Genomic DNA, 27,156 nt, shown 5'->3' with positions numbered 1-27,156 from the left:
GAACAAGCGCTGGCCAATAGCATCCCTCCGTGTCTTGGGAGCTCGGAAGAAGCCTCCCAATTGGTTCATGGGGTCTGCGCCCGCGCGCGAGAGAGAGCGAGGTAGGGCGACCTGGTTTCTCGCGATATGGTGGCCGCTGCTTTGCTTCTCTCCCTCCCGGCGCTGCCATGTGGGTCTTGTCTCTCCCTCTGCGAGCGTGTGCGCGCGCCTTCCCTGCCTCTTCCCCAGGCTGTGCATTAGGCTGGAAGCAGCCCCGCGCATTCTGTGGCTTAAACCAGGACGGGGTCCTTGGGGGCGCCCAGGTGTTGCTGGGTCAAGACTCCCCCCCCCCCCCGCATCCCTGACTTGAACCTCATGCAGCTGCCAACTATAGGTAGCCTTCCTCGCCGCTGCCGCATGCATGCCCGCTTTCCCTCCTGCAAGCCCTGGTCTGTGGAAGTTTGTGCCACAATGAGTGTGCTGCCCTTTCCACTTCGGGCAGTAACGTGTCTCAACAAATGTGCAGTTCCTCAAGCTTAAGCATCCCATTCGTTCTGTGCCTGCTGTTCCTCCACGGGGAGTGGGCTCTTTTATTCAGTTGTTCTCCCATTTATATATTCAACGGCCCTCCCTGATTTTGTTTCGTATCTGCCAATACAGTGGTATCTCAGGTTACATATGCTTCAGGTTACACAGACTCCGCTAACCCAGAAATAGTACCTGGGGTTAAGAATTTTGCTTCAGGATGAGAACAGAAATCGGGCTCCAGCGGCACAGCAGCTGCAGGAGGCCCCATTAACTGAAGTGGTGCCTCAGGTTAAGAACAGTTTCAGGTTAAGAACAGACCTCCGGAACGAATTAAGTACTTAACCCGAGGTACCACTGTATAAGAAGCTGACCAAAGGTTTGCCACACACAAAAATACTGTCACGCAGCAGCATTCAGGAGCTTCTCAGAACGGGCAAGTACACTCCTGTTCAGACCACTTTTATTATCAAATAAAAAGCCCCGTCGTTCACCAAGTGCTTCGGAGGTTAAATCATTTCATTGTCATAAGAAGTGAGCAAAGTTGGCTTGTTCCCATTGTACAGATTGGGGTTAGAACCAACAAAGCATCTTTCCTCCGAGACTTTGGCTGAGGTGGGATTTGAACAGAGGCCTCTCAGGTCTAAACCAAGAACAGCATTTACATTTGCTCTCTCTCTCTAGCAGGTGGCATCTCATCCCTGCATACCAGGGGTGGGGACCTTTTTTATTGTCAAGGACTGCATTCCTTCAGGGGTAGTTTGGGGGGGGGGCACATTCTGGTGGTGGTGGGTAGGATTGGAACAAAAAGTGGACAATGCACTCCCTTCTCTGTCTACCAGCTCACTTCCTTCTTGGCTACCCCTTTTTCTTCCATTTTCCCTTCCTATCTGCATGAAATTAGGCCAGGAAATGAGGTTTCCCACCCCATCCCTAGTTCTCAGTGAAGTGAGTTACCTGCTAGCTAGACCATGCTGACTTTTATCTTCCTGCAGCTCCAAACAATTTCTACCTTCCAAGCCAAAAGGCAGCTTACTTCTATATCCATCACCTCAAGCTGTGGAATATCTGCAGCATTTATTGCTCTTCCCACCCCCTTCTTCCTCAGATGTCTTACGTAGGAGGAAGCGAATCAACAGAAGCCCTCACAGCGATGGAAACAGAACTGCTGCTGGCTCCTATCACAGCTCTGGAGATTGTGGATGATCACCTTGTTGCAGGTATGCGGTAGGGCCAGAATATCCTGGGGCAATGGCAGCCCACAAGGTAGCCTTCCCGTGTTGCTGGAGTCCCAACTCCCAACAACCGCAGCTGTGGTCAGGGGCGGTGTGAGTTGCAACATCTGGTGAGCAGAGTCCTTTCCGGTGGGCAACGGGTAACATCATGTCAAGTGTGTCAGATACCAAGCCATGGCACTGAACACTTGGTGAAATGAAACATGATAATGGAGGGCTTGTTTCAAAGCCAGGTTCTACCCAGCTGAATAGCCAAGCAAAGCAGGAATCAAGGCAAGATAGTGCATTACAGTGGGACAGGCAGGCACCAAGTAGGGGAGGAGCCCAGAGCTCCTGCAAGCTGGTTTCTTGGATTTCATAAGTCCTGTTGCTGGGGAAATGATGCTCCTAGAGATGATAGGAAGTGGGGGACCTATCAGAAACCTGTTCCCATATCAAGCAAGGCAAAAGTTCTGGGTAACGTGATTCTACAGGGATGGTTTGACAAGAGGCCGTCTGAAAGCTGCATCAGAAGCAATACTAGATTTGGTCTCGGTGTGTCTTTCATATTGGGACCAGGTGCTGCTGAAGGTGTACCTGGGCTGGTATGGAGGTTGTGTGTGGATCGTGTTTGTGAGGATGGATGCTACTGGAAAGAGTACGCTATATAGATCAAATGAGGTGATTCTAGCCTCTTTTCCTCCAGGTGAAGGACCCTACCTTGCCATCTACTCCCTGGAGCCTGACGCCAGCCAGTCAGCAAGATGCCGTAAGAAGGTCCTTCGCAACCATAATGTCCATGGTATCAAGGAGCAGCAGGATGCGGCCCCAGGACCAACCGCCCTAGCTGTCTTTGGAGGCAAAGGCCTCGTCGTTTTAGAGCTCAGCTTCCAGGGCGGCACGGCAAAACTAGCCGAACTCTTTCCTTTCCGTGAGCTGCACGACTGGATCTGGGACCTGCAGTGGTTGGAGGCACCCGGCTGTGTGGCTTTGGCCCTGGGCCACAACTCCCTAGCCCTGTACGACTGCGCTGGCCAGAGGACCCTTCAAGAAGTGCACTGCCAGGAGAAGTGCATCCTCTACTCAGCCCACCTGGTTGGCAGCAGCTGGGAGACGCTGGTGCTGGTGGCTGGCACAGTCTTTAACCAGCTGGTGGTCTGGTGTGCGGCCGACCCACCAGACGACACAGGCAGGGTGAAGCCCCGGAGCAGGATCAACGGCCACAAGGGCGTCATCTTCAGCATCTGTTTCTCAGAGAGCAAAAGCATCTTGGCCTCGGCCTCAGATGACAGGAGCCTGAGGCTGTGGGGCGTCAGCGACCTCAGGTCACCTCCTGACCCTGTCCCATGCTTGCTGGTGTGCTACGGGCACCAGTCTCGGGTCTGGGCGGTGCGCCTGTTCAGCAGTTACGTCCTCAGCATTGGAGAAGATGCCGCTTGCCTTGTGTGGAACTACCAGGGCGAGATCGTTCACCGTTTCAAAGGGCACAAGGGGCGTGGCCTCCAGGCAGTCGCCGCCCACGAGAGGCGGGGCTGGGTGTTCACAGGCGGGGCCGATTCTGGCATCAGGCAGTGGCTCCTTAAAGGGCAGGGCGATGGCGGGAACAGCCTCGTGCGGCTGGACTTCCCCTCACCTCGCCGAAAAGGATCTCCCAGAGCGGTGAAGCTGGTGGATGTAAACCACCTCCTTGTGATGACGGACACTGGGGCCGTCTATGCCTATGACTTGACCTCCAAAGCCTGGGCGTTGGTCCTCGAGGATGCTGCGTATCGGTCCTACAGCCTCCTGGAAGTCTCTGTGCTCATCAGTGGCGTGGTGGCGTGTGCCATGGGCAACCTGTTGGGACAGGTTAAAGTCTTCCCTCTCTGCAGCCCCTCAGAAAGCAAGGAGCTGAAGCTGTGCGAGGGGAAAGTGCACAGCCTGAGTTGGGCCTCCTACGCAGGGCAGGATCCCGGCGCTTGCAGCCTCTTCGTTTCCGGAGCAGCCGGTTCCCTGCTGTGGCTGGAGGTCTCTCTTGGCCCACCCGAGGGAGTCGCTGTGGCGGTGAAGCGATGCTTCCGCCTGCCGCTCTGCAAGCAGCGATGGCACACGTGCGCCGCCTTCACGCCCCAGGGAGAGCTGCTGCTCTGCGGCGACCGCAGGGGTTCCCTCATGCTGTTTGAGTGCAAGCCAGCTCAGGACTTGAGCAGAGGAGCAGGAGTCGGCTCCTCGGACCCAGAGGAGGTCTCCGGTTTGCCCGGCCCTGCCTTTCCTCTCGCAGGGGAAGAGCCGCTCGCCGATGGCCCCGTCTCTCTGCTCTTCGGCCTGCACGGAAAGCTCGGCGTCACCTCCATCACCTGCCACCAGGACTTCGTCTACAGCACCGGCCGGGACAGCTGCTACCGCCAGCTGCAGGTGCAAGGCCGCCAGCTGCGCCTGCTGAGGAAGCACAGGCCATGCAAGGGCCTGGAGTGGCTGGAGGAGCTGCGCTTTGGCCCCGATGGGAGCATGTGGGTGCTGGGCTTCCACGCTGACTGCTTTGTTCTCTGGAGCGCCAGCAGCAACGAGATGCTGCTGTCTGTCCCCTGCGGTGGCGGCCACCGCTCCTGGAGCTACGCCCACCGCCTCCAGGCGGGAACCTTTGCTTACGTCAAATCCGGGGATGTGGTGGTGCACCAGAGTTACGATGCGCACGGCGGGCAGCGCATCCTCAAGGAGTCCCTGCACGGGAGGGAACTGACATGCGTTTGCCACATCGGGGTTTTGCAGGCACCCGGGCAGGAGCCGCTGAGCACCCTTGCCACCGGCAGCGAGGACGGTACGGTCAATATTCTGACCTACAGGGCGCAGTCTTGTACGGTTACCCAGCTTGCCGCTCTGGGCGACCACATCTCGAGCGTGAGAGCTCTGGCTGTGGCTAAGGACACTCAGCCCAAGGCAGGAAGCATCTCTGCCATCCTCTTCTCGGCTGGAGGACGGGCCCAGATTGAGTGTTACCGGATGCATATCGGCTCTAGCGGTGGTGTGGCCCATCAGCTGGTCCACGTGGCTTCTCACCGCCTGGATGAGCAGTGGGACCGCCGGAAGAACAGGCACAAGCTCGTCAAAATGGACCCAGAGACCAGGTAAGTAGCTGTGGGCCTTTCCTAGGAATTTGTATTCTTAGGCAGGGTCATGGCTTCTCAAAAAGCAGGCAGCCTGCACAGGGGATGTTATTGATGCTCATATAGGGAATGTAAAATCTGCACCCTTTCTTCCTAACCCTTTTATCCACCAAACACCCCCCCCCCTCACAAGCACACATACACACACAGGCTTTTCCTATTGTCACACAAGTGGGCACAATATTCACATCCAGCCTGGAAGACTTAGATGATAGATAGATAGATAGATAGATAGATAAGACTTTAGATAGATGATAGATAGATAGATAGATAGATAGATAGATAGATAGATAGATAGATAAATAGATAGATAGACAGATAGATAGAGACAGACAGATAGACTAGACTAGACTAGACCCTACCCTGTTATTTTGGCTGTAATTTGTATTAAACTTATTTTAACATATTTTTAAATGGCTGTAACCTGCCCTCAGATCTTTCTTATTTTATTTTATTTATCAAATTTGTATGCTGCCCTTCATCCACAGATCTCAGGGCAGTTCACAGTATTAAAAAGCACAAAATCCGATGATGGCAGGCGGGTGAGAAATCAAACAAATAATCTAAAATACGCAGGTGGGTCTAATGATATTGTAGCAGCAGGAGTTTAAAAACAAAACCAGTAGGATAAAACAATGTGAATAACAGCAGCAAAAAAATATAGAGGTTTGTTTGCTTAATTTTCCAGTCTCAGAATCTCCCCCCCCCCCCCCGGTTCTGCTGCACTCATGCTTAAGAATACAGAGTACAGAGAGAAGAGGGAGGACCTTGGCTGCCGAGTCCATAGCAGGCAACACATGCCACTTTCCAGCTTGTGTGTGTGTGTTACTTTTTCACTGCTCTGGGTATGGATTGTGTGTCCCAGAGAAGGTAACTGATAACTTCTGTGTTCCAGGTATATGTCTATTGAGGTCCTGGCTGGTGTGGAGTACCCAGAGCTTCCTGGTCCCTTGCTCTTCCTAGCCGCTGCCTGCAGTGATGGCTCTGTGCGGTAAGGAAGATAGTTGGGCTCTCCCTTTTAGGGGCCTGTATAGCTGGAGTAAGGGACGCAGGTGGCGCTGTGGGTTAAACCACAGAGTCTAGGACTTGCCAATCAGAAGGTCGGCGGTTCGAATCCCCGCAACAGGGTGAGCTCCCGTTGCTCGGTCCCTGCTCCTGCCATCCTAGCAGTTCAAAAGCATGTCAAAGTGTAGGTAGATAAATAGGTACCGCTCCGGCAGGAAGGTAAACGGCGTTTCCATGTGCTGCTCTGGTTCGCCAGAAGCGGCTTAGTCATGCTGGCCACATGACCCAGAAGCTGTACGCCAGCTCCCTTGGCCAACCCGAGTCGGTCATGACTGGACCTAATGGTAAGGGGTCCCTTTACCTTTACCTTTTTACGTTTCCCAGAGCAGCACTTTCCCCAAACTAGAGAAGGGAACATGAACAGAAAGAAAACTGTAGCGCTTGGTACAAAGGATGTGGCCCTTTCCCCCTCTTTAAAGTCAGAGACTCTTTTCCTTGGACTGACTTCACTGCTCTCATGTTTGCACAGCCTCTTCCTGCTGCTTGAGCGTGCCCAGAAGCTGCAGCTTGTGGCAGAATCCTTTCACCATCAGCACTGCGTCCTGAAGGTCCAGGCGTTTGCATGTAAGACAGCAGATGGAGAAAGGTGAGAAGGGAGTGGCTACACCCCACCCCCAGGGTTCTTGAGATGCAACTCCCCTGAGTTTACTACTGCTGACCCATTAGAAAGCTAATTTTACCCATTCATCTTTCTTTTATAGAAGGCACTTGTTGAGCAGCGCTGCCACCGACGGGAACATTGCATTCTGGGATCTCGCCCCTACCCTTAAGCGTGCTGCAGAGGCCTTGAAGGTGGAAGGCACAGAAATGAAGCTTCTGGGTAGGTGGTTGTGTTGACTGCCCTGTTCGTGCACCCTTAAAGTTGTTGTTGTTGTTGTTGTTTATTGTATAACCGGGACAGCTCAGTGGGTAGAGCAGGCTTCCTCAACCTCGGCCCTCCAGATGTTTTGAGACTACAATTCCCATCATCCCTGACCACTGGTCCTGCTAGCTAGGAGTCATGGGAGTTGTAGGCCAAAAACATCTGGAGGGCCGAGGTTGAGGAAGCTTGGACCAGAGCATGAGACTCAATCTCAGGGTTGTGGGTTCGAGCCCCATGTTGGGCAGAAGATTCCTGCATTGCAGGGGGTTGGACTAGATGATCCTTGTGGCCCCTTCCGACTCTGTGATAGCATGATTCTATTTCTTATACTCAGCCCATGTGATTGGGTTGTCATAGCCACTATGAGGATGCAGCTGCCAATGAAAGAATGAATAAAGCAAAAATAAATACAATTCAAATCTTAAAGCCTTCCCGAACCAGGGCTGCCATCAGATGTTTAAATTTATATATTTGCTTAACTCTTTGACATCTGCCGGGAGAGCATTCCACTTTACACAATGAGGGAACCACCAGAAGGCCCTCGGTGCTGGACCTCAGTGTCCTGGCTGAACGATGGGGGTGGAGACGCTCCTTCAGGTATACTGGGCTGAGGCCGTTTAGGGATTTAAAGGTCAACACCAGCACTTTGAATTGTGCTCAGAAATGTGTACTGGGAGCCAATTTAGATCTTTTAGGACTGGTGTTATATGGTCCCAGCACCCGCATTCTGGATTAGTTGTCATTTCTGGGTCACCTTCAAAGGTAGCCCCACATAGAGCGTATTGCAGTAGTCCAAGCGGGAGATAACCAGAGCATGCACCACTCTGGCGAGACAGTCTGCAGGCAGATAGGGTCTCAGCCGACGTAACAGATGGAGCAGCTAGACAGCCGCCCAAGACACAGAGTTGACCTATGCCTCCATGGACAGCTGTGAGTCCAAAATGACTCCCAGGCTACTCACCTGGTCCTTCAGGGGCACAGTTCAGAACCAGGGAGTCCTCTGTACCTGCCCACCCTGTTTGTGACCCTCCTAGGTATACCTTCTTTTTCAAGTGCTTCCTCCCAGCCTTGTAACTTCCTTTGCCTGTGTGTGTTTTCCAGACCTGGGTACCCCAGTCCTGACCATCCGGGCTCACAGCTGCGGAGTGAACAGCCTCCACATCCAACAAGCAGCTGACAGGCATTTCCTGGTGGCCAGTGGCAGCGATGACGGCTCCATCTCTCTCAGCGCTGTTGAGGTGGATGCTGGAAGCGACACTGACCAGGAAGCCATCGCTGGGACCAGCATCCGCCTTCTCAGAAACTCTTCGAGGCTCTGCGCCCACGCAGCTCACGTGACGGGGGTGAGGCTCTTGCAGCCGGACTTCCTCCTCTCTGTTTCGGTGGACCAGCGGATGACGCTCTGGCACCTTCGCGAGGACAGCCTGTCTTTCGTCAGCAGCAAATTCTGCCATGTGGCCGATGTGGCTGGCCTGGAGTGTTGGGAGGCTGGGGCCCGTAACTGCCACAGCGTGATCTGTGGGCAGGGGCTGGAGATCATCCGCTGCAGTCTAGATGTGCTAGGTGCAGAAACAGAAAATGGTGTATGAAGGAGTGTGGGCTGTGCAGCCGCCTTATTCTGTTGGGGTGCAGAGGAGTTTGAGTGACCAATAATAATAATAATAATAATAATAATAATAATAATAATTTATTATTTATACCCTGCCCATCTGGCTGAGTTTCCCCAGCTACTCTGAGCAGCTCCCAGTCGAGTGTTAAAAACAATATAGCATTAAATATTAAAAACTTCCCTAAACAGGGCTGCCTTCAGATATCTTTTAAAGATAGGATAGCTGCTTATTTCCCTCACATCTGAAGGGAGGGTGTTCCACAGTGTGGGCGCCACTACCAAGAAGGCCCTCTGTCTGGTTCCCTGTAACCTCACTCCTCGCAATGAGGGAACCGCCAGAAGGCCCTCGGCGCTGGAGCTCAGTGTCCGGGCTGAATGATGGGGGTGGAGATGCTCCTTCAGGTATACAGGACTGAGGCCGTTTAGGGCTTTAAAGGTCAGCACCAACACCAACCAGGGCACAGAGGGCTGTCATGCGAAAGCAGCAAAGGCAGTAAGAAATATAATAAATAATAAATTTTTATTTATACCCCGTCCTTCCCGGTTCAGAAAACCGGGCTCAGGGCAGCTAACAACAAATTTTAAACACTTAATTGATGCAACAAAAAACAGCATAAAATACAGTATAAAACGGGAATAACAATAAACAAATAAAAACACTTTGCCCCTCTCTTCAGGGAGAGACTGCTTCCGCCATAACCATGCAGATACTGTCCCTGATACGATACAGCTTGCTTGCTTTTCTTTGCCTTGTGGGCAGTCATACTGGAGCTTCGCCAACCTATTTTGTCAGAGGGTCTGTGATGAGAAATGCCGTAATAACTCAAGCCAACCCTCTGCCTCTGCTGGTTAAATGGCTTAAAATGCCTTTTCCTTGCAAATATATGTCCTGGATTTCAGCCTCCTCTTCTGATTACCGCGGAGAAACGTAGGAAGCTACTTTATACCAGGACAGACTTCTTTGTCCAACTTCCCCAGGGTCTCAGGCAAGTCTTTCCCCTTGCGCTGCCTATTTGATCATTTTAACTGGCGATACCGGGGATCGAACCTTCTCTGTGCAAATAACGTTCTCAGTCTCTGAGCTGTGATCCTACTCCTTAAGGAGACCTAATCCCAGCCTGCAGGATGGCCAGATGAATCCCATTCACATGGATTTGGGGAAAAAGCTGATCATCCCAGAGGAGGGCAACCAAAATGGTCAAAGGCCTGGAAACGATGCCTTATGAGGAACGGCTAAGGGAGCTGGGCATGTTTAGCCTGGAGAAGAGGAGGTTAAGGGGTGATATGATAGCCATGTTCAAATATATAAAAGGATGTTACATAGAGGAGGGAGAAAGGTTGTTTTCTGCTGCTCCAGAGAAGCGGACACGGAGCAATGGATCCAAACTACAAGAAAGAAGATTCCACCTAAACATTAGGAAGAACTTCCTGACAGTAAGAGCTGTTCGGCAGTGGAATTTGCTGCCAAGGAGTGTGGTGGAGTCTCCTTCTTTGGAGGTCTTTAAGCAGAGGCTTGACAACCATATGTCAGGAGTGCTCTGATGGTGTTTCCTGCTTGGCAGGGGGTTGGACTCGATGGCCCTTGTGGTCTCTTCCAACTCTATGATTCTATTCTATGATTCTATCTGGCGCCTGCAGTGCCCTGGGCCCACAGAACTTAAAGACCCATCCTCCCATTGCGGAGGTGGCTTTCTTGTCGCACTGCCTACAGGCTCAGAATTGCCACAAACTCACTGGAGTGTCAGGTGCTAATCAGTTCAATAGGCAGCGACATTCCTGTGTGCATCTGCTGAATGACATCCATTTAGACTGTATCACTGATAGAAGAGGATCGCGGAGGAGTGGGGATGTTCACAGAATGTCTACCCAGGTGGGAGATGGTGTTTTTTTAAAAAAATAAAATAGAGTTGTATACGTACTGCCCTTCCACTGTAGATCTCAGGGTGGTTCACAGCATAAAAACGCAAGATAAAAACGCAAAACATATGGAGTAGAATTGGAGTGGGAAGTTCAATCCTATGATCCCTGTTTGGTGCAGGAATTGGGATGCAATGAGAATATCCTGGAGGAACAGACTTGCAGGGAAATGGTTAGCTTTCTGTCCGTCCGTCCCCCCAATTACAATAGGAAATGCTCTTGAGTTTTCTCTGATCCCCCTAACACAATTTATATTTCCTCCAATCGAGACTCCTCTTCCGAGTCAGGACTTTTCACTTTTCGGCTGCTGCGGCTTGTGGCACCTGTTCAGAGGGATTTGCTCGGTTGTGCAAAGTCCTGCATTCAATAATTCAGCGGTTGAGCCCTGGAGTGGCTGGGGTTTCTGGCCCCCCAGCAGCGCCATGCATATTTCATGGTCCAGATTGCAGCAACGGGGAGGTCACACCAAGGCCCCTTTGTCTGCAAGTTCAGCACGTGGGCGCTGCTGTCACGCACTGCCGATTCCCAATGGCCTTCCATCTATTTGGCTCCTGGATGAACAGCTGAGCTTGCTGCAAAACGAGGCGATGCCGTCCCAAGCTGCACCGATCGTGGGATGCACCCAGTGGTGTAGGTACCAGAAGGACGCCGAGTAGCAAGCTCTCTAGGCTGTTCCAGACCTCTCCAGGCGCTGTGTGGACCACCTTGCTTCCTTGTCATTGCCACCAACAAACCTGGGATGCTACAGTCCGGTCCGCTCAAAAATGCCGTTCCAGCCGCACTTTGTCCCCAAAGCCAGGCAGAGAGGGGCTGGCTCAGAGCAGCCACAGCAGATGGCACCCCTGGAAGCAACAGGCCTGCTCCCTTCGGTGGCTCAGCGAGGTTCAGCCCTGCCCACTGCGAGTGTCACCACCCACCCCGGCTGCACCATGAGGATGAGTGTGACCCCCGGCTTCAGGAGGTGCCAGGGCCATGCAAGGACCAGAGAAGACCCTCCCAAAAGGAAGTGCACAGGCTGGCTGGAGAAGGTAGGGAAAGCCCTATTGGTGGGGCAGGGTGGAGATATCGGTATATTGCCAGGGATAGATAGATATGTAACTCTGCAGCAATGGTGGGGAATTAAACTCAGGCAGGTCAGAATTCAGGATGGCATTGATGCAGAGGACCAGCATCCATGAATATTCCTGCCTTCACAGCACAGCTGTGTTTGCTGGTTTGTGCAGCGTGGATACCTGGCTCCAGGCCACCGCTTGCCAAATGTTCACTCCTTCCAGTGCCTTCCAGATGTTGTTGGCCTTGCAACTCCCAGGCAGCCAGACTTAATGGTCAGAGGTGATGGGCGTTGCAGTCCAGCAACTTTGGCTATGGTTTCCTTAAGAAACCTCTCCATTCTGAAGGAAATCAGCCCTGAGTGCTCACTGGAAGGACAGATCCTGAAGCTGAGGCTCCAATACTTTGGCCACCTCATGAGAAGAGAAGACTCCCTGGAAAAGACCCTGATGTTGGGAAAGATGGAGGGCACAAGGAGAAGGGGACGACAGAGGACGAGATGGTTGGACAGTGTTCTCGAAGCTACCAGCATGAGTTTGACCAAACTGCGGGAGGCAGTGGAGGACAGGGGTGCCTGGCGTGCTCTGGTCCATGGGGTCACAGAGTCAGACATGACTAACGACTAAACAACAACAGCAACAACTTTGGCTATGCTTGTCATTAGGCAATTGGGATACACGAGGGATACCCTTAGGGCTTTGAAATCCACAGCGTCATGGGGCTAGCCCTGGTACAGAGTCTGTGCAGGAGAAGGAAGCTGCCTGGTGGCGCTTATGCATCCCTCCATGCTGGTTTATTGGTTTCAGGGCAGAGGAAAGGACTGGCCATTGACAAGGCTGAACAAGGGGTGTGTTAGCTGAGGCTGGGATGTACTTGCAGGACTGTATGCGATGTTCCAGCTTTACTGAAGTCCCATTACAGAGTTGCGAGAATAGATAGAATGATCAGGATTCTGGATAGTCCTCCCTGCAACAGGGCAATGCATGCTTTCTGTTCATGGTGTTCTTCTAAGACTTTTGACCAGCAGTACAAAACTCCACTGCTGTACATCAAAACAGTTGCCCACCAATAAGAGAGTGTTTGAGGTCCACATAGTCCTGTTTACACCTGCCCAAGACTCACAATAGCTGCATATTGGGACTGAAACTGAATAGAGAGCCAGTGTGGTGTAGTGGTTAAGAGCGGTAGACTCGTAATCTGGTGAACTCTTCTTCTAGTATGTGCAGGTGTTATACCCCAAGAGTCACAACCCGTCTCTCAGATTGCTGTTTGCTTTATTGGGCTACAAAACTTAACCTCCTTTTTCTCTTTCCCCCTCATGTCCAGGTAGGAGCTGCAAACAAGCACCAGAATAAAACTGCTCCCAAGACTCCCTTAACCCCAAGGCAAAACAGGATGGCTCTTCCCCAGATTCCCAAAGGAGGCAAGGTCTTTGGTGAGGCTCTGGTGTCTGACACTGCCCCACCTGCCCCTGGCAGGATTGCAGAGAGCCTGGCGCTGGGCTAATGCTCTCTAGCTGGTAGCTGGAAGGAGGCTGGGCTGCTGTGGGGGAAACGCAGCAGGTTCTAGGGCTGCTTAATGTTGGGGCTTCCATTGGGTCCCTGGCCTCTGTGGACGGCACGGAGATCATATCAGGGCTTTGCAGGGAATGCAAGCCAGAACAGAGGGAGCAGGCAGCACCTGTGTTTCTCAGAGGAAAGGGGTGAAGGCTGAGACTTGAGCCCAGGGCTTGAGTCTCCTGCCTCGCGCCTCACTAACACTTGCTCTGCTCCCATTTCTCTTGCCTCAGCGAAACCAGGCCAGAAGCTGCCAGGCCTCCCCCATGCCAAAGCAGCCCCTTTGGGCACTCCTGACATGGCGCCCTGGACTGGGCCCTCTCAGTCCGAGACCTCCTTCCATGCCCTTTTCAAGCCTGTGGTGTCCTTCTTGCACAGTGTCCCTTTCTCGGCAGCAGGAACACCCAGCTCCTGCAGCTTCTTCCAAGACCACCTGGGAGAGAAGGCGCCGGCTGCCGAAGGGGAGCAGCGGCCGAGGACCCTGCTGCTCCAAGGCAAGGCGAAGCAGAAGGCAAGCCGGAGCAGAGGCTCGCCCAGGCACTTCCGGAGCAAGTGGCAGGGGGTGAAGCTGCCGCCCGTGCCCAGCATCACCAACCTCAACTTCAGCCGCAATTTCACCTTCTCCTTCTTTGAGCTGCCTCCGCATCAGGGCCCCCAGTACTGGGTGCAGCGACAGCAGCTCATTCGCCTCCTGATGAAGCAACTGCAGTAGTAGCGACCCCTGGCCTACCTCTGGGGTGCCGGGTGCGAAACAAGAGGGGCGGCCGCCAGGTGCAATGGGTGGAATGGGCAACTTGCACCACCTCTCATGGAAAGATAGGCTAAGTTCAGCCTCGAGCCTTGGAGAAAGCATCCTCCTGGTTACAGTGGGGCCCACAGAAATAAGATACGCACAGCCCCCATTCAGTCAGCTTGCCTCTCTGCTCCACAATGAAGCTGCTGACAGGAGACGCTGGACAGTTTGTCAACGCTGGCAACATCTGAGTTCTCTTTCCCTCCCTTATCCTTGTCCTAAGCCGCAAACTGATGCTGCAGACATGAGCCTCTGCCCACCCTGGTATGCACAGAGCAAGTCTTTGCAACTGCCATGGACAACAAACCCCTCCCTGCTCTGAGCAACAACTTTGCCTTCTGCCCAAACAGCAGACAGACACCTGTGTTTGTGTGAGGCTATGCAACTTCGTTTACAAGGTTTCTTTTCTGATACGGGTGCCAAAGATTTTCCGTATGTGGGTAGGACATGGGGTAGCTGGGGCGTCAGTCAGCTCAGAACAGAATAAAAACAACCAGTGAACCACCATTTGCATCCATCATCTGTGCTTTCTTTTGGATTGCTCATATGCCAGCATTTGTTGTGCCTTCGATCCGCTGTGAGCAAAATGGGAGGGATAAAAGCAACGGAAGCACTACAGTGCTTAACCTGTGTGCTCGCCCCCCCGGGGGGAGTTTTTAGCCTATATGTTCCTAACTGGAATGTCGCAACTTTGGCCCCACAAAGAATTTCAGCAGGCCCCCACCATCCAGAATGCAGGCGAAGTCTGTGCCCTCTCTCCTCTCCAGCATCGCCATCAGGTCACTTTGGTTCAAGTCCAAAACATTGCATGTATCTGGGCCAGGCTGAGCTGTGATGGGTGATTGTCCAACAGCAACAGCACGCACCCTCCCCATTCTTGGTCATGTGACTGTGCTGTCCATCGCTCCTCGCAACAGAGCTGGCCAATGGGAGGGCCGGGGCAGGTTGCCTGTAGTCACCCCTGCAGGCTTGCTCAGACCTGGCTCAGAGGAGGCAAGTGGAGGGTGGCCAGGGCACTGCAGAACACTTCTCTCACTGCTCTCATCAGCTGCAACCGGGCAAACATCTGACCGAATAAGTGGGGACGTGGTTCCTGTTGGGAGCAAAAACAGGATCGTCAGAGGGGCCTGATGCAACAGCTCTGAGGGCTGAGTGGCGGGTTTGTGCCTTCCCTTCATGGGTGCATTTCTCCATTAGTGCCCATGAACAGGCCCCCCTTCATCGTGCACAGGGCCCTGTGTAGACCTGAATTTCGTGGGAACAAAGGCTAATGTGCTGGAAATTATGTGATTGACAACTTTCTATGTTATGACAGCGGTGTCAGTGACGGCATCAGCTGACTCTGAGTTATTAAATTGATGCCTGTCACTCTCACTCAAAGGCAAATTACACTTGTGGCTTTAGGCTCATAAAGCTGATCCTTTTGTCTACCTCTTCACCTTAGTTAACGTTTTGAAAATATTAGTACATCCTAAATGGAAGCTTCTAGCTAGCAAAGCTTCAGAAATGAGCTTCACATGGTGGGAACAGAAGTCTTTGGAGCCTTCTGCTCCAAAACTAAAGGTAAAGGGTAAAGGGACCCCTGACCATTAGGTCCAGTCGTGGCCGACTCTGGGGTTGCAGCGCTCATCTCGCTTTATTGGCCAAGGGAGCCGGCGTACAGCTTCCGGGTCATGTGGCCAGCATGACTAAGCCGCTTCTGGCGAACCAGAGCAGCGCACGGAAACGCCGTTTACCTTCCTGCCGGAGCGGTACCTATTTATCTGCTTGCACTTTGACGTGTTTTCGAACTGCTAGGTTGGCAGGAGCAGGGACTGAGCAACGGGAGCTCACCCCATCGCGGGGATTCGAACCGCCGATCTTCTGATCAGCAAGTCCTAGGCTCTGTGGTTTAACCCACAGCACCACCTGTGTCCCTTCCTCTTTATCACGATTCTTGCAGAAAAAATATATGCAGAGGATATAAAATACAGCGGGGCTTCTTCTCCCCCCACTAGGTATAGTACAGCCTTAGCATGGGTGACTGAAGATGCCAACACAGCCTCCTGACTCAGAAATAAATAAAATATGCCAAGTTATGCCCAAGCTGCACCTCACTCTTCCCTTTATGAAAATGGTTAAACAAACAAGGAAGCCAAAGTTCACCATAGTTTCCTGTTCTGTATGAACCAGGAAACCATGATTTATGGTTTCTAAGCAAGCAAAGATGTGAAGCTGCTCAAAGATGGGTTACAGATTGTGGCTTATTTGGAAATCATTAACTGTAGTTCCAAGTTCAGACACAACAGGAAACCACTGTTAATTTCAGTTTCCTGGCTTAAAGGAGCAGCGAAATAGCTGCTAAGGAGCAGTCTGCAGGTGGAGAGAGCTCAAGACCTTTTCTGGCATACGAAGTCAGGGAGCTACAAACCTGAAGCTGGCCGCTCCCTAGGCTTCGCAACTCTACAAAGCCAAGCCTTGAATCCAGATTTGAGGATTCAAGATCAGTATGTTTCAAAACAAGCCTATTACAAGTTTACCTGACTTGTAGCAAATGCACCTTTCGGGCCAGATGTTCATTATGTGGAAACAGCCTGAGCCGATGCAGTGTGGACTTGCAACTCAAAGTATACCCCAGCGACTCTCCTCCCAGAGCACTTACCCCTAGGATATGCACCCGGTTGTAGTAGGAACTGAAGTCCATGCTCAGCTGGATCAGGAACTTGCAAATCTGCAACGCAAAGCAGAGCGATGCCAGATTCACCTATGGCTAAGAGGAAGCCAAGCTGATAAAGGGGAGGGGGGAAGGCAGCCCAACAGCCCCACCTCACAGTATCTGAAAACTCAGCTCACCGACTCCGTGCTGGCTGTGACTCTGAGCCCAGCTCTGGAGATGGGCACCTGCATGACTTGGCTCAAGATCTCCTGGAAAGGCAGGATACTGTTGAACAACAAAAGCCATTCGCCCTGCAGAAAGAGAAGAAACACGTGGGAGTCTCAGTAGGCCAGCCTTCCCCAACCAGATGTTTTGGACTACGACTCCCATCATCCTTGACCACTGGCCGTGATTTCTGGGGCTGATGGGGGTTGTAGTCCAAATCATCATTAGACCTATACTCATCCCCCAGTTTGTTAATTGGCAAGAAGGGAACCAATTTTGGACACAAAAAGCACAAGCACCTGACTGGTATAGAAGCACACGGCGATCTGGATTCCGTGAGCTGATTTGTGCAAGGCAGGTGTCTTGAGGCCTGTTTTGTAGCAGAAAGTTTGGACAAGACAAATGCTTTCAGGAGCGCCCTGAGATGCTTTGGCCCCCGAGGCAAAACGCCTTCCTGCTGCACCCACAATGTTGGGAGGGCATGAGGCTCTGCAAGGGCTTCCCTTCGAGGAAAAGCCCTTGCAAAGCCTTGCCACCCTACCAGGCTGGGGGGCTGGGGGGGGGTTAGATTCGCTAGGGGCAGCAAAGATGGGTAGTGGAATACTCGGCTGCTCTGCTGCGGCCAAAGCCTCCCTTACCTGGGTTGCTCCTGCAGGGGGCAGCACAGAGCCTCTGTAGGGGAACCGCTTCTTGCCTTTCCGCTGCCTGAAGCGGTTGCTCCACCCCGCTTCATGGGTGGGCCGGCTCTGCATATTTTAGACCCCCCTCCATGCTTTCTAGCAGTTGCCCTAACTTGGCTCAACCTGCCAAATGATGTTTGTGTTCCCAACAAATCCAGCTGATCCTACAGGAGCAGCCCTGCAGGCCTGGATCGTTGTGCAGGTGGTGACCGTTTCGCACAGGGGTTCCATTTCTGGCCCCTGTGCTTGTCAGCGGAGCATGTATACAGGCCCGCTGCCCCCGTTCTGCCTTCTTCCAGGTCCAAAAGGATCCACGCACTGAAAACCTCGCATCAATTGGATGTGCCTAAAATGGTCGCCGACTGTATGCTTTTGTTTACCTCTTCCCTGAGAGATGCGTAGTTCAGCTCCGAAGGCTGAGGAAAGGCTGGGTACAGACCTGGAATTGGATGGGAGAAATTTGTTACCATAGGAGCATCTTAGGCAAAAGCCTTTTGGGGGACGCAATGATAGCCATACCGGGGGGTTCACATTTCCTGCAGCAAAACTGCATACCTGCCAATTACAGATAGCCATGCAGATTAAACCAACATTCCTAAGTTTGCTCAGTTTTTTTTGTAATGGATTCCAACTGCAACTAAAAAGTGGGTGGGGAAGCTGCAATATTTAGGAGTTCTAAAGGGCAAAACAAAGGGCTGCGTGGCAGTTTGGGAGAGCAGCAATAAACAATGCGTAAAAGGGAACAGGAGCTTGGACCGTGGAGAAAGACATAAAGGGTTATAGGCAATGCGAGCTCTGCTCTAGAGTAGACCCACTGAATTTAATAGAATTGACTAACCTAAATTCACTCATTCCAGCAGGTCTACGCTGAGTAGAAATGAGCTGAAGGCAGTGTGTGGGCACACCATCCCTCAACCGCTAGAGCTACCACTTTGCCCTTCTGGGTTCTAAGTCTGGGAGACACTGCGTGCAAGTTTCAAAGTCTGCCTTTGTAGTCAGGAGGGGTGTGGGGATGTGTGTGTGTGTGTGTGTAAGGGGAAAGTGTCACAATTCCACACATGGCGAACGTTTTAATATCATGTACCTTACTGAACCGGGACGCGGGTGGCGCTGTGGGTAAAAGCCTCAGCGCCTAGGGCTTGCCGATCGTAAGGTCGGCGGTTCAAATCCCCGCGGCGGGGTGCGCTTCCGTTGTTTGGTCCCAGCGCCTGCCAACCTAGCAGTTCGAAAGCACTCCCGGGTGCAAGTAGATAAATAGGGACCGCTTACTAGCGGGAAGGTAAACGGCGTTTCCGTGTGCGGCTCTGGCTCGCCAGAGCAGCGATGTCACGCTGGCCACGTGACCCGGAAGTGTCTCCGGACAGCGCTGGCCCCCGGCCTCTTGAGTGAGATGGGCGCACAACCCTAGAGTCTGTCAAGACTGGCCCGTACCGGCAGGGGTACCTTTACCTTTACCTTTCTGAATGCTTTTAACCAAGCCAAGGATCCATAGTTTCTGGCCACCTGCTACAAATCACTGGCCAGTGCAAGGGAACCTCTCTCATCCAGAAAATTCGTTATGTTAACAGCCATGGCAGGCTGGCTGCTCCTAGTCCCAGGACCGACGGGGCCCCAGAAGCACGAAGCACGACAGCTACACAATCAAGTTGTTTCCTTGAATCCTGAATCAGGCGACTTAAGTACCGCCCCAGCTTCTCAGGGAAGGTCCAGGTCCAGGCCAATTGTCAACTAATTCACAGAATCATGGCCGCCGTGGCACAGCCTGCGTGAAGAGGGGAGAGCTCTCACCTTGCTCTACTGCCCGCTGGTACGTTTCAAAGAGTGTGGCCAGCCGAGCGCAGTTGTACATCACAAAGGCTCCACTCTTGGTCCCTTTGGTGGAGATGCTGGTCTCCTCCACATCCAGGAGAACCTGAGGATGATGCAAAAATCAATGCTGGGTGGGGGGAGTGGAAGCAGGCGCAGAATGTCAGGTCTAGCCCTGTTCCCAAGAAGGCCCTGGCCTGCCCTGCAAGCTACCAAGGTGCTCCTCTCCAAAGAAAGAAAGTGAAGGGAGCACCGGCCACCATCTATCTCCACTTTCCAGAAAGGGTGGCCTTGCCCAGGCCAGCCCAGACTCCCTCCTCCTGGGATTCTGACAAATCTGCCTGCATAAGGCTAATTTTGTCTGTTCATTTGCAACTGTCCTTTATTCATGGCTCATCACATCCACATCTGTCAAGGTGATGATAACCACATACCCATTCCCTTGGCCCAAAGTTGCCTGTTGCATTCTTCCAGTCACTCCAAGCCAGTTTGATATTTTCATATGTCCCCAAATTCATCTACACTCCCCAGTGTTGCAATGCCTCTGCCCACTGTCCCCATACCTGTGCACCTAATTACTCTATTAAGAAAGGGTTATGGGTTTTCTTTTGTTTTGTTTTGGAGTGAGACATTCCCAGCTGTTGTAACTTGGGACAGTAAACTGAGGGAGTGGTAACTGCTACAACATGAAGCATGAGTCACGTTTCAAACCAGGCATAGGCAAACTCGGCCCTCCAGATGTTTTGGGACTACAATTCCCATCATCCCTGACCACTGGTCCTGTTAGCTAGGGATGATGGGAGTTGTAGTCCCAAAGAAAGCAGTTCCACGCAGCTGAAATTATACCACTTCCACCCATGAGCAACCCAATCGCCTCCTGACTGCGAACGCAGCACACCTGAAAGGGACTCCTCCGCTTACCTGGTTCCGATGGGTCGTGCTCAGCATCTCAAATCGGATGGCAGCTGATGTCAGGACACTGACTGTTTCCGTCCAGGTGTCGTCTAAAGGAAGGAAGCCAGAAAAACGGACCAGCAGTTACAAAACCATTGATAATTGAAAGCATTCCTTTTTTTAAAGAAGCTTTTGATTCTACTGCCACTTAAGGGCTCTTCTCTTTTGCTGCTGTTTCTTAGTTTGATATGTTTCAATGATTGGGTTAACCGTTGTTTTAATGTTTGCTTTCATTTCTGTAAGCTGCTCTGACTGACTCCTTTATGGCGGGGGAAAGCACGGCTATAAATTTGTTGGATAAGTAATTTATAAATACTGTAAATTGTCCAGAGGAGGGCAACCAAAATGGTCAAAGGCCTGGAAACGATGCCTTATGAGGAGCGGCTAAGGGAGCTGGGCATGTTTAGCCTGGAGAAGAGGAGGTTAAGGGGTGATATGATAGCCATGTTCAAATATATAAAAGGATGTCACATAGAGGAGGGAGAAAGGTTGTTTTCTGCTGCTCCAGAGAAGCGGACACGGAGCAATGGATCCAAACTACAAGAAAGAAGATTCCACCTAAACATTAGGAAGAACTTCCTGACAGTAAGAGCTGTTCGACAGTGGAATTTGCTGCCAAGGAGTGTGGTGGAGTCTCCTTCTTTGGAGGTCTTTAAGCAGAGGCTTGACAACCATATGTCAGGAGTGCTCTGATGGTGTTTCCTGCTTGGCAGGGGGTTGGACTCGAAGGCCCTTGTGGTCTATTCCAACTCTATAATGCTATGATTCTATGATTCTAAAAAGGAGCTCAGTAGAACTGGAGCGTTTGGTGGAAGAGACCACTTGGGAGCTGCGGCGCATCCAGGAGGAAATGGTTATGGTTCCCCTGTCCGATAGGGTAAAAGGAAAGCCCAGTAGACTCATAATAAAGCCTTTTCAAGCAGTTGGGCAAGACATCCAACTGAAGTGGGCAAGAAACTCAGAATAATAGGAAGAACAACTCCCAACGTGCCAGCTGTAGGACACATCTAAACCTCCCAGAAGCAGAAACAAGGAGACAGAAGAGCACGCGACAAATGAAGAGACAAACTTTTACCTTGAGAGAGGTCTCCATATTTCAGCACTGAAGCCTCATACATCTGGGAGTTCCGCAGCCTGTAAGCAAGGAGATGATGCAGCCCCTCAGAAAAGAGAACATGTCATACCTACAGTGCCACGGGTGCAAAACCAAATGATGAATAATACTAGTGCTGGTGGGAAAAGGTGGGGAGAGAGACCCCGTCCACATGTGCAGGCTCAGTACAGTGGTACCTCTGGTTGCGAACGGGATCCGTTCTGGAGCCCCGTTCGCAATATGAGCAGAATGCAACCTGCGTCTGCGCGGGTCGCGATTTGCCGTTTTTGCACATGCACACGACATCATTTTGAGCATCTGCGCATGCATGAGTGGCGAAACCCAGAAGTAACCCTTTCGGGTACTTCCGGGTCGCCACGGGACGCAACCTGAAAAGACGTAACCTGAACCGAACGTAACAAGAGGTATGACTGTACCGGCAAAGTTTCTCAATGCATCCTTTTGGACCACAATGCCAGGAGACCCACCACACTCAGGACTCTGGAAACAAAGCTGTTTGTCCAAAGTCAAGAAGGAGTGCTTGAGACAGCATCACAAACCAGCTGCTTATTATTAAGCAGCTGTAATGCAGCGATTTCCGTGAGCGACCAAAAGATAAGCGCAGAAAACCCAGAAGGTACCGTATTTTTCGCTCTATAAGACGCACCAGACCACAAGATGCACCTAGTTTTTGGAGGAGGAAAACAAGAAAAAAAATATTCTGAATCCCAGAAGCCAGAACAGCAAGAGGGATCGCTGCGCAGTGAAAGCAGCAATCCCTCTTGCTGTTCTGGCTTCTGGGATAGCTGTGCAGCCTGCATTCGCGCCATAAGACGCACACACATTTTCCCTTACTTTTTAGGAGGGAAAAAGTGAGTCTTATAGAGCAAAAAATACGGTAAGCGCAAGCAAGAGCGTGCTTTCATTGGCAGCTTGTCCTTGCGGAAAAATAACCACTCCACTGTTATTAGCGAAGCGGAAGGGTCCTGTGTGGGAAGGGTCCTGGCAGAGAGAAGCAACTTACTGGAAATACTGAAGAGCACCCATGGGAGAGGCACAGCGAGTGACTTTGACAGGCCCACAGACAAGGTGTTTCTAGGGGGAAAATAGATAACAAGGCATTAGTTGCCCGCAACCACCACATGCCTGCTTTTTGCAACAGAAAGAAAGCTCCCCAATTGGCATAAATGGGAGCTTTCCCCCCCTCTTAAAAAAGAAAAAAAACGGAGGAGGAAATTCCAAATGGAGCTGCAGTGAGGTCAAAGGTAAAAGTCCCTTCCCCTAAGCCACGGTCCCAATCTGACCCCGCAGCAACCCAACGTAGCAGGAAGAGCTTTACACACAGCTTGTACCGTAGGCCGTCCTGGAAAGAAAGGGCACTCCTCACCTGTGAAACTGTGAGCACTTGTGGGGCTAGCAGCCTCAACAGCAAGTCCACCTTCTGCTGGTGGAAGGCCTCCTCACTGCTCACCACATGCACAATGCAACAGTGCTTTTCTGGTGCAGCCACCTGCAAAAGAGCAGCAGCTCACATGAGATGCAGAGACCACACAAGGGGGTTGCTCAGTTCAACCCTGGCTGAAGGTTTTCACCCGTCTACTCACCATGCACCGCAGGGCCACATGCTGCAGCTCAGCCACATGGTGCAGCTTTTCCTCTGTCACTGAAAAGGAATGAATTATTATTATTATTATTATTATACATAGTTTTATTTGCATGCTGCCTTTCCACAATTCAAACCACACTCAAAGTGGCTTACAACATATAAAAAAAATACATAACTATAACGTAAGAAAAGTACTCCTAATCCGATAAATTTTAAAAATGCAAAACCAAGCTGAAAATTTTCCATGCCAATCACAACAAAATATAAAATGAAAATACAAAAAAAAAGCCCCAACAGCAACAACTCCCCCCCAAACAATGCCCCAGCCCCACCTTTCCTACAGACAACTCAAGGTGGGATACATGGTTGTCCCCATGGGCCCCCCCAACCCCATTATATCCTCACAACAACCTTGTGAGGTTGGTTGGGCTGAGGGTCAGTAACTGGCCCAAGGTTATCCAGTGATCTTCATGTCTGAGTTAGCACTTGAACCCAGGTCCAGGTCCCAGTCCAGCGCTCCAACCACAATGCCACAATGGCTCTCAATAAATATTGTGTGGTGGAGGTTCAGTTTCTGCTCTGTCTGCTTCTGCAGCTCTAGAGCTCTTGTTTCCTAGGGCTTAGTGCAAGCAAGTGGAACTAATTTAACCATGATCCAGGCACAGCTATTTCCTTGATAAAAACACCCGTCAGGTCACTAGACTTGGTATAACGGCATTGGACTGGGTTTCCAATTATTTTATATAGGTTAGGCTAAGTGAAAGTGACAGGCCCAAGGTCACCCAGTAAAAATTAAAACCTTTTTCTCCCAGGTCCCCTAGTCCAACACTCTAAGTCTAAGCGTTACACCACAGTGGCTCCCATATTAGCTTGGCAAATCATCTTCTCAATCCTCAACATACACTGTTGTGAAGATAGATACAAAAAGATCCCTGTCATAGGGATAAGGCAAGCATCTGTTTAAAAACGATAAAATAAAGCGCCTACCAAGAAAGATGTCCGCATTAGGGTCATAGCCCTCCAAGTCTTCCTGCTCCTCCTTAAGGAACCCTTTCAAATGCACTTTGCACACAAATGCATTCTGCTCCGTCTGGTCAAAAGTGGCATGAGAACATTGGCGAAGGTTTTCCTTCATGGCTTGAATATCCTCAGGGCTTTGGGAGGCTTCCAAACCTGAAGGCCACTCAACTCGTAGCCGATGCAGGAATCTGTGGATTTCCTCATCAACCGAAGATGGGACCAGGTGTACATCCACCCTGAAAGGCAAAGAACCACACATAACATTGGCCATACAACTGCCAAAGTGAGCAGAAGAAAAACTCTCCATATTCTACACAAAGAACAGCTAAAGGTCCAGTATGGACTGAGTGCTGTATTTAAAGGCTTGACGGCAGAGCACTGCTTTCCAAAACTGAACTTCTCCTCTACAAAAATGAAGGTCAGAACCAAGAGCTCTCTTAAAAAGCAGGTAAGATTCTCAGAATGTTGCCAAAGTCCTAGAAAGGGCAATACAGTGGTACCTCAGGTTACATACGCTTCAGGTTACAGCCTCCGCTAACCCAGAAATATTACCTCAGGTTAAGAACATTGCTTCAGGATGAGAACAGAAATCGTGCTCTGGCGGCACGGCAGCAGCAGGAGGCCCCATTAGCTAAAGTGATGCTTCAGGTTAAGAACAGTTTCAGGTTAAGAACGGAACTCCGGAATGAATTAAGTACTTAACCCAAGGTACCACTGTACTGTTCTCTCCAAAACACAGCACATTCACAGCTATATAAGCAGCTTTGAACTGTGGGGAGGACAAATGCTGCAATCGTCTGCATGCCTACTTAGAAGTCAGCCCCACTGAACATTGTTGCATCTACTTCTCATTGTGTGTAAAGTTGTAATAAACACCTAAGAAAGCCACACATGTTCCTGGATCCGTGATTGACAATTAGAATAGGTCCATCGAGTTGCATCTACTAACCCTTGAGCTCGGAGTGTGCCTGCGAGGTGGTCAGTGACCAGGATGGCTCTCAGGTGACTCAGACTCAGCGAGTTCAGGCCCTTGCAGTTGTGCAGGGGCACACAGTTCAGGAGGATGCTTTGCCCATGGGCAGTCTGAGGGGGCTCCGCATACACAGGAATGGCTTTCAGGATCTGCTCAAAGACAGCAGGCCTCTCTAACTGCACAGTCAGTCCAGCTGGGCTCTTTTGGCAACTCCGGATGCGTGGCAACCCTGGGCGTTTAAGTGAAGACACACTCTCAGCAACGCCATCGGGAACCTGTTGTGATACAAGAAAAGGGAGAAGAGTCAAGGAGTTTCGGCTTCCTCCTGGTTTGGGCTGTTCAGGAGCAGAAACAAAGCAGTTCACCATGTAGTTAGATTTAAAAAAAAAAAGACAACCCAAGTTTCAAGCACAAATAGATCACAGCTGGGCTTTCTAAGCTAAAATGCTGTGGGTGACATATTAAAACCTGGTCTCTAGATCACTAAAATAATCTGTTGCAGGGAAAGAATTAGTAGGTGACTTCTCCAGTCAAGTCTTCTCTAAGATAACTGGAAAGAGGAGTATAAATAAAATATGGAGTGATAAGTGTTGGTGGTGACCTTTAAAGCCCTAAACAGCCTTGGCCCAGTATACCTGAAGGAGCGTCTCCACCCCCATCATTCAGCCTGGACAGTGAGGTCCAGCTCTGAAGGCCTTCTGACGGTTCCCTCACTGCGAGAAGTGAGGTTACATGGAACCAGGCAGAGGGCCTTCTTGGTGGTGACGCCTGCCCTGTGAAACACCCTCCCATCAGATGTCAAGGAAATAAACAACTATCTGACTTTTAGAAGACATCTGAAGGCTGGGGAAGTTTTTAATGTCTGGTGTTTTATTGTGTTTTTAATATTCTGTTAGAAGCAGCCCAGAGTGGCTGGGGAGGCTCGGCCAGATGGGCAGGGTATAAATAATAAATTTATTATTATTATTACTATTACAACCATGGAATTGTTGTACGAGGCCCCTAGGGTCATCTAGTCCAACCCCCTGTAATGCAGAAATAATAATGATAGTAAATCACAAAGCACCACCTGACAGCTGGAGGTGGCAGGTACCTCACAGGGGAACTAACTATTTGCATACCAATAAATGAATACAGGCAAGGCAGCCCCGCCCCCTTTTCGCGAAGGACACGCCCCCTTACCTGTCCGTCCGCGAACATCGCCATCAGGGCAGCCTGCGGAGCCAGGAAATCCCTGCTACGTAAGTTCCGGGCGCTGCTCTCCTTGAACCAGACCGGGCCGCGAGCACCGACCCCGGCCTCTCCTCGGAGAGCAGCGTTCAAGGCCTCCAGGGTCTCGGAGACAGACAGGCGGCTCTCGAGCGTCTCCATGGCGACCGCAGGCGCCGGCGACTCCGGAATTCCTGGAGGGCGGGGGAGGGGGGAAGTCCGCCCGGTTTTCCAGGATGTGATGTCATGATGGAAAATAAACATAGAACTATAGTATAGACTGACTTCCGGGTGGAGCCAAAGCCGGCATGGGCATCGTAGGAGTGGGATTCTGCCAACCTTGGTGTTGTCGAGTCTTTGGGCACTTTAAATGACAGATTTTTATTTTTTTTATATGGCATAAGCTTTTCATCAGAGAAGCGGACACGGAGCAATGGATCCAAACTACAAGAAAGAAGATTCCACCTAAACATTAGGAAGAACTTCCTGACAGTAAGAGCTGTTCGACAGTGGAATTTGCTGCCAAGGAGTGTGGTGGAGTCTCCTTCTTTGGAGGTCTTTAAGCAGAGGCTTGACAACCATATGTCAGGAGTGCTCTGATGGTGTTCCCTGCTTGGCAGGGGGTTGGACTCGATGGCCCTTGTGGTCTCTTCCAACTCTATGATTCTATGATTCTAGGTCCCCCGAGGCTTGCGCCATAATTAGTTTCTTACAGCACATTGTCATAGCCATGTCTACTCAGAAGTAAGTCCTGTAGAATTCAATGTAGTTTACTCCCTGGCAAATGGGTATTTTATTATTATTATTATTATTTATATATTGCCCTATGCTCGGAGGTGTCAGAGGGGTTCACAGAACAAAATCAAAATATATTATCAAAATAAAAACAGCAACCCAATAACCCCCTAGGATTGTAGCCCCAGGCTGTATATACATACGTAGCCTTTGAAAACACACATGGGTCATAGCATTTTTTGTACATAGCGGTTTGCAATTCTGGATGCCTTTGCACGATAACGTAGTTTAAAATGGCAGTTGCTAGCCATGTTGTCTGTACGCACAGGTGGGCACGTTGAATTGCATTTGCTGCTTTACTACCTATTTGAAAAGGTTCTTTGGAGCTCTTCGCAATCTCTCTTTGTTATAATGGACCTGGACAACTGAATGTCACCAGCAAACTTGGCTACCTCACTGCTCACCCCTCACTCTAATGATATATGAAAAAGTTAAAAGCACAGGTCC

General features: G+C 50.9%; 3 protein-coding genes across 6 annotated transcripts; 2 read left to right on the top strand and 1 right to left on the bottom strand.

The window, feature by feature from the left end:
• Positions 1-73: 73 nt before the first annotated feature.
• Positions 74-14,220, top strand: WDR6 (WD repeat domain 6). Of its 4 annotated transcripts, XM_083424751.1 has the most exons (8): positions 133-641; positions 871-940; positions 1,613-1,724; positions 2,425-4,822; positions 5,757-5,852; positions 6,396-6,512; positions 6,628-6,746; positions 7,890-9,054. In XM_083424751.1, the coding sequence occupies exons 3-8, from the start codon at positions 1,613-1,615 to the stop codon at positions 8,375-8,377; spliced, it is 3,330 nt and encodes a 1,109-aa protein (XP_083280877.1). In that variant the 5' UTR covers positions 133-641; positions 871-940; the 3' UTR covers positions 8,378-9,054. The 4 variants fall into 4 exon arrangements, with proteins under 4 accessions (XP_083280876.1, XP_083280877.1, XP_083280878.1 ...); XM_083424750.1 differs by lacking the exons at positions 133-641; positions 871-940 and adding an exon at positions 74-101; XM_083424752.1 differs by lacking the exons at positions 133-641; positions 7,890-9,054 and adding an exon at positions 12,695-14,220 and having other exon boundaries at positions 870-1,724; positions 2,425-4,328; positions 4,467-4,822; positions 6,628-6,750.
• Positions 11,079-14,220, top strand: LOC310670832 (uncharacterized protein; the record flags this gene model as incomplete). The annotated part of the gene is made up of 3 exons (XM_083426616.1): positions 11,079-11,342; positions 12,691-12,799; positions 13,154-14,220. 3 exons carry the CDS (start codon positions 11,079-11,081, stop codon positions 13,630-13,632), a joined length of 852 nt encoding a protein of 283 aa, XP_083282742.1. The 3' UTR covers positions 13,633-14,220.
• On the bottom strand, positions 12,623-26,140 carry DALRD3 (DALR anticodon binding domain containing 3). The gene is made up of 13 exons (XM_083425653.1): positions 25,888-26,140; positions 24,682-24,980; positions 23,700-23,968; positions 22,711-22,769; positions 22,494-22,616; positions 22,131-22,201; positions 21,089-21,147; positions 19,981-20,063; positions 19,042-19,165; positions 17,634-17,692; positions 16,546-16,659; positions 16,355-16,423; positions 12,623-14,806 (listed from the first exon to the last, which is right to left on the bottom strand). The coding sequence occupies exons 1-13, from the start codon at positions 26,074-26,076 to the stop codon at positions 14,687-14,689; spliced, it is 1,638 nt and encodes a 545-aa protein (XP_083281779.1). The 5' UTR covers positions 26,077-26,140; the 3' UTR covers positions 12,623-14,686.
• Positions 26,141-27,156: the final 1,016 nt, after the last annotated feature.

The sequence above is a fragment of the Podarcis tiliguerta genome (assembly GCF_965153285.1).
Source record: "Podarcis tiliguerta genome assembly, chromosome: 2".
Classification (NCBI taxonomy): Eukaryota; Metazoa; Chordata; class Lepidosauria; order Squamata; family Lacertidae; genus Podarcis; species Podarcis tiliguerta.
This window is presented reverse-complemented; position numbering and strand designations above follow the sequence as displayed.